Here is an 11,950-nt window from a genome sequence, read left to right as displayed (position 1 = left end):
TAGGCTGTAGCATCCATCACCTGTTGATTTATTCTGGCTTTCAGCATCCCTATTTTCTATTTTCCTAAACTATCTAATTTTCTTTATTATTCATAGACAGAAGTGTGTATGGTAGATATAGAGCTTATGCATACCCCTGAATGTATTCAGAAGCTTGTCATTTTCCCCTTTGGCACAAGGCTTGAATGCCATGCTAGGTTACTGAGTCTTCTCCCCACTGAGGTTTGAATCCACTCTGCATCTACACAGAAAAATTCCTGAGCCTTAGAAGACAGAGCTTTGGGAAAAGTCAAGTTAGACTACCTTGGTATATCTGGTGGGCACTCAGTTATTCAAGTAGTCTATAAAGACGCATGGGGACAAATTTTGAATAGTTAGATGAATAGTTGGAACTCTATAGATGGTAAGGATGGATTATTGATAAATAAACAAGTAGATGGGAGAAATTAGGAGAAAAGTAGATTATAAGTAATGGGTGAGCAAGAGTCAGTGAGATATCAGTAAAATAGTATAAGCGATTTGCATTTAAATATTGCACATCTACATCAGAAAGGTAAATTCTATTCACTTTTTCATTATTTATCACAGGGATTATGACCAGGAACAATTTGCTGATAACCATATCCCGCTGTTGGTAATAGGGACTAAACTGGACCAGATTCACGAAACCAGGCGCCATGAAGTTTTAACTAGGACTGCTTTTCTGGCTGAGGATTTCAATGCAGAAGAAATTAATTTGGTGTGTATTTTCACTAATGCATGTTTGTATTATTAGCAGGTGAAAGCAAAACTGGAGACTTTACAAGTCATGTTTTCACAAAAGAAGCTTTATACTTGAAATCAGGTTATTTGGGTTCTGGTCCAAAATGTGGTGAAAATTGAAATCAACATAGACTATCAGATGGGCATAGTCACTTCAGCCTCCTTGTATGCTGATCTTTTGGAATGTTCAAACTTTGTTCTATGACTAATGTAAATTGAGGGCTTTTTTTGAAAAGATTTTTAAAAATTACACCAAAGTCAAAATATCAAATTAAAGTGACAAAGAAAGGTTACTTGATATGGTACCTTGTTTATTCTTGCTTTAGAAAAGCCTCTTAGTTTCTTAAACTACAGCGTTTACCTTAAAGGGCAAACAAATAGATAAGTGAGAAAATTACAAACTGTAAACTAGGAGTGCTTCATAAGCATTAGTTTATATAAACTTCCGTGTATACAGAAGATCGAATCCCTTCCTGAGATATTTAGCTCAATTAGAAGTCAGTGCAAAAAAGGCTAAGAAAAGTATTCAGATGAACCAGTTAGTGTTGTCCAGAGAAGGTTCCTGGCCAGCAGCTTCAATCGTGGTTCATGTTATTGCTCAAGCAGGACTTCTGCAGCATATACAGTACATTGGCATTCAGATGTGTGGTGATAGTGGTGGTTTAATAATACTAATGGCTACCATATATTCAGCATTTATGTGCCAAGCACTGTTCTAGTGCTTTACATACTTTATCTCACATGCATCATCTTCACATCATCCCTATAAGGTAGATACTATTATTGTCCTTATTTCAAAAATGAAGACCAGAAGCAAAGGGAGGTGACTGGGCCAAGGTTACACAGGTCAAAGGAGGCACTCTGACTTCAGAGTCTATGCTGTACAATTAAACCTATTTTCCACTTAATTGTCCCTCAGAACATTTAGAATCTTGGAGCTGAAAGAACTCTTAGAAATCACCTAGTTTAACAGTTACCCAAACTTGACTGCATATTCATATTACCAACAGTACCTGTGCAAATTTTTTTAATAACTGACCCAGGGCAGGAGCTTTTTATTCATAAGGTCTGGCTGGAGGACCAGAACTCTAATTTTAACAGTGATTCAGATGATTCTGATGCCCTTACTCTGTGAATCAGTATTTGTGAACACTGCTTGGTTCAACCCCATATCTGAGGTTGAACCATAACTTCTACCCCCATAACTAAGTCAGCTTCTGTCTTGCCATTCCATTGTTTTTTATGTTCTACTTCGCAGTGGAAGCACCTTAATTTTTTCAGCTGCCACCATAAATGTCCCAGGAAGTCAGCACTGGACCATGATATTCCAGAGGATTTCTGCTACTTAAAATATATAATATCCTTCTTGAAGAAGTGCTGAGATTACTTCAGTGGAACATTATTTCCAAAGGGACATTTACCATTAAATGTACTTACTCTGTTCCAGTAATTACTTTTGATATGTTTTGGAATGTCTCTGGTTCTAATGGCCAGATATATGTTTTTCCTACTTAACTTACAAAGGCAAGGCCAATTGTTAACACGATGTAAAGATACTCAAGTGGCGGTACTTTGGCACACAGGGTCTCCACAGAGTTCATATACAACATACTGTAGGCTTTTCATCAGTTTATTTGCTTCAAGAAAACAGAAACGACAAGGGGGTCTTGAATATGCAAAGAATTAAAAATGAGGAGGAAAATTGGGTAAGAGTTTCAAAAGGAAGGTAGCAGTCAAAAAGACAGCAAGTAAATATAAGTCTCAAATAAAACACTAATGTAAAATAGTGCTAGCATCTTTGGTTACTATATGAATTTACCTTAAACTATAGAAAAGTAAGACTATAACATAAATGTGTACATCAGAGATGGAATCAGAGTTATCATCTTGTGCCTGGAAAAAAAGGCAAAGTGTTTACATAGATTACTTGTTTTTTAAATCCTGTTAGGCTTATTGTGTCTAGTACAGATTTTCTCTGTTACGTGTTTACTTCAAAGTAATCATATTGAAGCATCTTCCCTAGATAATATTTCTTTCCCAAGCTTAGACAAGCTATTTAGAGCTATTAATTTTCAGGCTTTGCCCTCGGCCATGATCCATAACAGATGGCTCTTTCGGCTTTAAAATTCTTATCTTAAAATCATAGGTTTTCTCTAGCCTGGTCAACCTGAAATTGTGGAGCCTTAAAATTCAGTTTGGGGGAGGTTTTGCTTGCTGCTTGATTTACTTTTTGTATTTAATACTTAGCACTATTTGGAATTATCTCTGAAGTCTTTTGACATTCTGATGACTATGTAATCAATATCCATTTTGTAAGACATATCTAACATAGGGCCATCTAAGGTTTGCCTCTCATATGCCCCAACTGCTGTATAAATGTGTTCAAACATTTCAAATACAATAGCTTGCACAATGATGTTTCAGTCTGTTTAATCCATGTGTGGAATTATCTTTTCTGTTAGGTGCTTTGTGTCTGAAAATTCAGTCTGATAGCATTTTCTCAGAATGAAGAGAAAGGGAAACTAATATTTCAGTACCTGTTATGTGCCAGACATGGATTATCTCATTTAATTTTCACAAAAATCCTATGAGATGAGTATTGTTATCCCTATTTTATAAGCGAGCTCCACTTTAAAGATTTAATGTCATACACTCTAGAAATGTTGAGACAGATATTTTGATTCAGAGTTTGTTACCTTCAGAGACCTCTGATTTTTTTTAGTATTCTGTGATCTTTGAAAGATTTGTTGTCGCTTTGTGTGTGTATGTGTGTGTGTGTGTGGTTTTGGAAAATGTATTATAGTTTCTGGCCAAAATTAAAAATATGAGCCTTGAAATGTTATATATGGACAAAATAGGTGACTTAATAAAATTCTTTGGAATCATGTAGGCTTAAAGATTACGAAACAATAAGTGCAGTGCCAGTAATTTCAGTCATTTCCCAAGGGACACAGACAACTGAAAGACAAATATCTTGCAAAGGAGCCTACATGATATCCTCATAGTTTGATCTTAGATGGCATGTGAGGTAAAAATCAAAGTACTCTGTCTCTTGAGATGGCAAGTCAATGACAAGCAAAGGCAACAGGACAGTCGAATTTTAGTAAAAGGATAGTAAGCTTTTAAGGGCTTTGCTAGTCATTAAAATGATTTAATGTTCCAGAATGTTTTGTCTCTTCTGGGCCCCATTTTTTTTCCTATTTTTGAAAAATCTATTTAATAGTAACATATCTGTTGTTCATTATTATTTCTTTAATTATTGTGAAATAATAACACTTAATGATATTTAATAATAATAAACAGTGTTTATTATTACCAAAAAATATATCTATTGTTTATTATTGTCTTTATGGCCTGTCCAGAGGTGTATGACCTTGTACTCAATGAATGAGAACTCCATGGCAACTGTTCTTTTTGTTCTTTGCTCCTCTTAACTCTTTATTTTCATGCTTCCTAGTATTTTTATGAACTGAATAGAATTTAATTAGTCGAGCACTGATGAGTACCTGGTACTAAAAAGTGAAATGTTGATTGTTTTTAATAGCTTTATTTCTGCTTTTTAGGGTAAATACAGGTGGGTCACTTGATTAGTATCTTGGTTTTATTAGTAAGATATTAGCAATCCTGTCTTCCTTTATGAATTATTTGATGATGAATATGTTGGTTCAGTGTCCTCTAAAACTGCTTAAATAACAAAAAGTGGCCTTACCTTCCTTTAACACTTTCCTCTTTGCTTTATGCATCATAATTTGAAAATTACATGAATATTTTGTGAGAGTATTATGCCTAATATTTTACTATAGAAATGTACAACTGGAACAGTAATAACCAACAAAGAGCTTAGGTTTTCTAACTTTTAATTGTGGATCTTATGTTTTATTTTCTAGGATTGCACAAATCCACGGTACTTAGCTGCAGGTTCTTCCAATGCTGTCAAGCTCAGTAGGTTTTTTGATAAGGTAATGGCTTCAATTAAGTTATTTTTAAACTTAATTTATATATTATGAGGGTTTAAATTCTTTGTACAATGCTTTGTCTTTTTATTCCTTCATCCTGAACTTCACAAGCTGAATAATATTTGTTTTGATCTCTCTTATCTGTTGGTATAATTGCTAAGGCCTGCTGACATATTTATTCTATCACCAGTGTTTTCTAAGCAAAGAATGAAAGCAACTGAATTTAAATGTTTTTTTTTTTAAATACTTAATTCCCCTCCTTAAAACAATTTATGTTTCCCTATTTTCTAGCTCTTTTTGTACCCCTTAACTCCAAGACACTGAACTGAGGAGATTCTACTTAAAGCTGCATTCTTTTTGCTCTCCCAGCTATTAATATTTTCCGTTTAAACGTAACTATTACTTTTTCATCTTTTCTATTGTTTTCCTGTAAGAAACCTTTGCATTCCAAATATTGACTCTTGCTAGCATCATCTTATTGCCCTGAAGTGAGATGAACATGTAGAATGACTCAGCATACTGGTAAAGTAGGGCACTGTTTGTCTTTCCTTCACAAGGCCATACAGCTGCATTGCACATAGTGTTGACCAAGTTTAAGTTGTTTGCCCAATGCTGACATTATGTAGTAAAATAAAATATGACGTATTTCTGTTTGTGTTATTGAAAAAGATTAATTTATGTATTATATTTCCTTTTAAGTGTAATCTCCCAAGAAAAACATTTCTCTCCTTATGGCTCTTTGTGAAACATTTTTCTTTTAGCAATTTAGGGTTCTAATATTTGGCTCTCTATCCAATATGTTAGCATAAGATAAGCCCCACAACCCTCCCTATTTAATATTAGTTCACTGGGAAATTTTGCTTCATTGCAGAATTCTCAATCAGTATGTTGCAAGTGGAGTACAGGTGTGCCTAGATATTGATTCCCTTCAGCTCTCAGAGCAGCCAGAGCCCCTGCGGCTGGATGATTGACAGCTTCTTCCATTTACCCCAGTGTGCTGTACAAATATTAGTATTTTCTAGATAGGATGCACTGCAGTGAACCACATTTTCTGTCCACATTGTTTTCAAACTTAAACTGTAAGAACTTTCTATTGAGTTTAGATCCCTGGTTCCCATCTGATACAAAATTCTGTTCCCTAAGGGCAACATCTTATAGATCTTTGTTTAACATGGAAAGTTCCCACAATATATTGTTTAAATTTTTAAATAATTTATTAATTTTGAAATTAAAATGTTAAATGTAATAAATTATATCCTTGAGAAACAATGGGTTATAGACTAGTATGACCCAAGTTTTCAGGCAAGACTTTATTGAAAAAAAAAGTTAGAGGGAACTTAATTGGTTTTAATAAGAGAGCAAAATTTAGTAAGAGAACATTGCAAGTTGAGAATAGGAAATTAGGAGCAAAAGCGAAAAGGTTACTTCTGTCTTTGTTGCCTAAATCACAACGAAAGGATTGTGCTTCATCAGACCTCCAGACTGAGGTGGTTGCCTGAAACCAAGGGACTTGGCAGCTAAATTTCACATCATATCTGTGAAAATTTATACATGGTATCTGTACATCGTATACATCATATCTGTGAAAATTTATGCAGCATGTCTGTGAAAATTTAACATAAAGATTTATTTTCCAGGACGGAATCTGACTCTTCCTTCAGACTCCCTTGGCTAGTAGTAATTCCTCCCCCACCCTAAAATGATAGGATTTTCCTGTCCTGCTCTGGAGAGAAGAAAGAGAACCAGTCCCTTCTTGGTTTCTATGGGAATGTTTTGAGATATATGTTAATCATGAACCAGCTTTTCTACTTTGGGGGCCAGTGAATGCATCCTTACCCTGGGTCTCCTGTAGCTAAAAGTGACCTAGCCATAGTCTCAAAGATAGAAAAAACCCGAATGATTTAGCTTTCAGACCAGTGAGAGCAAACTGTCAGGGGCCTGGAAGAAGTTGTTCAGTGCTTATTTGGAGTTCTTATTTTCGTAATTCTAGACTCTAGTGTCTTAGAGTTAATCTCCAGCAAATCTGTATTCTTATCTGATTAACTTTTCTTAATCACAATAGCTCTGTTTAAAGAAAAACAGTACTGCCTCTGCAACCATTACAGTTTCTCAAGTATTGAACTAAATTCATTATTTTTTAAAAATGTATTTCATCATCTGAAAACATGGAGCTCTTAAAACTCACTACATTAGGGCATGTAGTTTGAGGGCTTCTTTTCGATTGTAATGATGGATTTATGCAAATATATCCACTGCTTTACTTTGTTTCTCCTACTGACCAAATACAGACAGTTGTGAATTAAGGGTGCAGATTAAGTCCATAAAAAGAAGCTAATTGACTGCTTTTGTTGTTGTGTCATCCGTCTCCTTTGAGGCCCTACACAATTTATCACTGTGTTTACTAGAGGGATGTGACGGTTCATTAAATTACACAGACTCCTCTCTAAGGAATTGCTGTAGTATTGTAGTAGGCAAGTGCTTTGCTTTTTTATACTATGGATTATGGATACATGCCTTTTAGTCCCATTAGTGGTCATTGCTGTTAGCCACTTTTTCCAGATATGTGTGCTAAATCCTTAAAATCTTCGTTTCTCACAGGTCATAGAGAAGAGATACTTTTTAAGAGACAGCAATCAGGTTGGTATCTCTTTGATTGATAAAATGGATTCGTAAATTTAGAGGGAGGTGATTTCCAGATTTATTTTCAGAAGTGGTTTAAAGTAAAGTATAGGCACAAGCATCTAATTTTTCTCTGTTAATTACAAAAGAAAATCACATCTAGGGAAAATAAGGATCGAAGAGATGAAAAAATCCAGGGATAAGGTTACATTATAAAATAATAAAAGAAAATCACGTGCTTGAGAATCCAAAGTCTATCACAGTGCAAAGGATTTATATAAAAGTTCAATAGGTGAATATTATAAGATTCACCTTTATCTCCTCTGAGATGACAGCTGTCACCAATTTATTGGCAAATGTTTTCCATTTTGGTAGAATTTATTTTTATTATTTAATCTGCTGTGGTTTTCTTAGTAAAACCACAGAATGGCAGTTAAGGACCAACAGACCAACATTTTAAAGAAAATAAATTAAAGGTTATTGGCATTTGAACTCTGCCTACTTGATATTTAATGTGATTATCTTTCTTACCTTACAGATTCCAGGGTTTTCTGATCGGAAAAGATTTGGGGGAGGAACATTAAAGAGCCTTCATTATGACTGAATTACACTCAACCTTTGGAAGAGTGAGCAAGCAGTGGCTGTTTTTCACAGCTTTCTTCTTGCTGTGTCAATTATTAATGTCTCAGCCTTTTAACAAAATCATCTTAAAATGTTACCCTTCAGCCTCACCCTTTACTGGAAAACTGAAAGGAAGTAACAGCATTGGAAGTCCAAACTTTGTCCTCATTCTCTCTGTTCCTCACCTTTCCGTCCCTGTTTATAGATTATGTAAAAGCCTTGTGGAAATATGAGATGTCGTCACAATGATGCAGTAAATGAGCAGGGACAGAGTGCTGCAGAGAAAATTTACTCTTGCCTAGAACTAGATGGTTTTTATGGGTCTGTAATTTTCCCACACTCCTTGCTGAAGGCTTAATTAAGTACTTCAAAAACGTATCTCTGTTGTTTTACCTTCTTGAGGGGAAAGGTTATGTTAACCAGCCCTGAGTCGTCCACCCTAAACAATCTCTGTCATTTTCACAGAAGCAAAATGGTGTTATTTAGTTGTCTCCACCCTCATCACACATAGGATGCCTAATAATAGCAACCCTTGTTCCCTCTCCTCTCCTTTACAAATGGTTCAGTGGCTGGAAGAGGTGGACTAATGGCTAGAGTTAAATATAAATAGATTAATAATACATAGAGAACAGCAGTACCAGAAAAGAATTCTGCAAGAAATTGACAGCTCTCTAAATCCTTCAGTCTTTAGGTTACAGCTGTCTGCAGTCTCTCAGTGTTTTCTGTTTGGGAATAGGGTGACATCTAAGACCTGCACAAGGGCAGTAAGAAAGATTTATAGCCTGTTCAGATTTTATTTTTTTTGAAGGAAAACCCACCTCCTGAAATGTCTTTTAACTGTAGTCCATAAACTAAGAATATCATTCTTTGTGTCAACAATGTATTTATGGAGAGAGGTAAAAATAAGTTCCACAGCAACATATTTACATGAATTATGGACTAGGATTCTTAGATTTCATAATCCAAAATTTGGAGGGGTGTATATGCATAATCGTTCATCTTTTTTTTTTTTACCCATTGTTTTGCTTATTTAATTCTCTGTCCTCATTCTTTTAATATATAAATCTAGTTTCCAAGATCTGTAATTTGCTGCCTTATTTAACACCTTTTCACCCGTATCCTGTCTCCAGCTCTGCTGCAGGTCTCCGCACTCCTGATTTTGCTCCATATTAAAATATAATAGTAATAAATACAAAGTTTCAGCTTCTCATTTTAAAACTAGATGGAAAAATACTATATTCACTTTTTATTCCATTTTAATTAAATTTCAGAAGTACTTTGGAAATCAAGGTATGCTGAAAGGGGGTGTTAAAATAAGAATGTTAGAGAGTGATTTTAGAAAGGCAGTCTTGGGAATTCGAAAAGAATGTTTAAAGCACTTTTCATCAGCTAGAATATTCTCCAGTCTTTCTTCGCATCCTCCCCCACAAGACTTAGTCCTGATTTCTTCTTTGACATAAAAGAGAGCTATGCAAATCAGGATCTGTATGTAGAATTTGGCACAAGTGTGTTGTAACAGAGGCTGTGCTGTTAGGAAGTGGAAACTGAATGCAGAACAAAGACTTAAACCAACTAAGCTCTTTGTAGTCCTCCTTTAAATAATAAATCAATAACTCCTTGCTTCTCCTCTTCCTCTTTCTTTCCCTTAATTTAAAAAAAAAAAAAAATCTGCCCTAATTTATTTTCTCCCCTCTTAAAAAATAAAATAAAAGTAGCCCTGATGGCTTCAGGGTCAACCTTGAAAAATTAACATTACTCCCCAACTCTATTTCTTCTTGCTGTCAGGCTTAACTCCTTGAATTATAGTTTTGTAAGAAAAATTTTTTAAATAATTTAAGGTAAGCTTGCAAGTATTAGTAGCAACAAAATGAAGTATTTGCCAAAATGAATATTAGCCAAGAGTTCTTCAAAAAGAATATTTTGAAGCATAATTTTTGCTGAGACTTCCTGAGACCTCATAAAAATTGCTTTTAGATAATAAGTGTAAACAGCAAAATACATTCTAAAAAATGTTAATCGAATCTAATTTTCTTAACTTTCTTGTTGGAACAAGTTGCTAACGATAAAGTTTTTTTTTCTGTTGTGACTTAAATGTCTAACCGACGTTCTTACTCATTGTGGAGGCAACCAGAAATGACGTCATATAGCCAGTCGTCTGTCCTTCAGGTAGCGAACCCTTAGTTAGAAAATATTTGGGTTGGTCTCTTCACCTGAATGCTCTAAGAAGAGCTGCTCCCAAAGGGGTTGATCCATATCAGCTTTATCTTGGGTTCTCAAGATATTGAGACATCCATGACATAATCCAAGTCACTTGACACTGCTGTTTTTCTGTCCATTCTGAAAATGATGGCATGGAACTGAGCCATCAGACTGAAATGAAGAGACCTTTATTGCTGTCATAATCAGAGCTTTTGAGTCTTAATTTCAATAGTGTGTGCTGTAGTACCCAACCTAGATAGGTAGGCCCTTGTACATTTATTTAATGTTGGTTTAATTGAAAATTTTAAAGCACAGGTAGCACCTATTTTAAGATTGAAGGTCTTGACAAGCTGTCTGCATTAATAACTGTTAAAATTCAAAGGAAGGTACTGTTTAGGGGAAGGAAGAAGAAAAATAAAAAATTCATTTCTCTGTAGTCCCAAGACGGAGTGAAATCGCTGTGGTAGGAGAGGGAGGGTCCCAGGAAATCTAGCCCTTAGGAGAACCCCGAGCCTCAAATATTCCACAGTATGCTTGATGCAAAATTGGAGCTGGAGTCTGCCAAAGCTGCTCCATAAAGGAGGAAAGGGCTCTGACTTCCAGTTACAATTAATCAGCACCTCCATTTACATACTTAAAGCAATAGCATTCAAACTCAAAAGTGCATAAAAATGCTCTGAAGTGCTTCTTTAAAATGCAGTTCCCAGGACTTACTTGCTCTCCCCACCCAACTCTTGCCCCATTTCTATGTGTATGGGATAGGACCAAGATTTTGTACTATTGGCCCTTGAATAACACAGGTTTGAACTGCACAGATCCACGTATACATGGATTTTTTTTTCAATCAACTACCACATCTGTTTTCTCAGCAGGCTAACCATTAAGCTTTACCAAGGTCATCAATAAGTAATGGTGAAGAAAGAAGCCCCCAAGGTACAAGTGTGTAAAATCTTGCTCAGTACCATAAAGTTTATCAGGTAATCTATCAGTTCCATCTTTTTCTTGGTGGCATCTGTCCTGGAGTCCTCTAACCTCTAAATCCATTCTAGAATGGTTGCTCTGTAAACCTGTCACACCCTCCTTCACGTTACCTGTAATAATCCCCAGCTTCCTGGATGTCATGTTTTCCACTTTTCTTGCTGTGAATCAGTGGTCTTTCAACTGGATGAGTTCAAATATCCCCTCCAAGAAGTACATGGGCCCTATCCATCTCTTATTCTATATGACTTGGCTCAGATACAATCTTTGGGAAGCCATCCCTTCCTTAGTCAGGGCTAGGTGGCCCCTAATCCCTCCCATAGCAACGTGGGCTCTTCTTGTCATAGCACGTATGGCACTGTGTTGTAATAGCCCATTTATCAGTCAGTCTTCTGTAGTACAGTGCCCTACTAGAGAACGGGACTGAGTCTTAGTTATCTTTGTCTCTACATCTCACAGTGTCTGGCACATAGTAGGTCCTCAACAATTGTAAACTAAAGAAGTTGTGATTACATTAATTAAAGTGGAAAATCAATCAGACCTATCTGTCCTTGTGTTTTATTTATTCTCTTATCTCCTGTGTGTATTTAGCACAGTACCTGGCACATAGTAGTTACAAAGCAAATACTTGTTTGTTTGTTCATTTGTTTGTTTTTGAATCATTGTTATATTTTTGAATCATTGTTATAAAAACAGAAAAAGACAGGAAATAGTTAATCCATTTAGGAGAAATCTCTCAAGTTTGGTGACAGGTTTACTCAATTTTAAATATTTTCAAGCCCTTCAAAGTAATTTTTAACCAGTCAAAGATCTCT

At 35.5% G+C, this 11,950-nt stretch overlaps 1 protein-coding gene across 1 annotated transcript in view; it reads left to right on the top strand.

Moving 5' to 3' along the window:
• RABL3 (RAB, member of RAS oncogene family like 3) overlaps positions 1-11,675 on the top strand; it is a 36,532-nt gene extending 24,857 nt beyond the window's left edge. The window contains exons 5-8 of the mRNA XM_006905546.3: positions 589-739; positions 4,650-4,721; positions 7,317-7,355; positions 7,876-11,675. Of these exons, the coding sequence (XP_006905608.1) occupies positions 589-739; positions 4,650-4,721; positions 7,317-7,355; positions 7,876-7,941 (328 nt within the window). The 3' untranslated portion in view covers positions 7,942-11,675. The remainder of the gene's footprint in view (positions 1-588; positions 740-4,649; positions 4,722-7,316; positions 7,356-7,875) is intronic.
• The last annotated feature ends 275 nt before the right edge of the window (positions 11,676-11,950 follow it).

Source organism: Pteropus alecto, unplaced genomic scaffold (assembly GCF_000325575.1).
Source record: "Pteropus alecto unplaced genomic scaffold, ASM32557v1 scaffold251, whole genome shotgun sequence".
NCBI lineage: Eukaryota > Metazoa > Chordata > Mammalia > Chiroptera > Pteropodidae > Pteropus > Pteropus alecto.
Note: the sequence above shows the minus strand (reverse complement) of the source record. Positions and strands in the feature narration are given on the sequence as shown.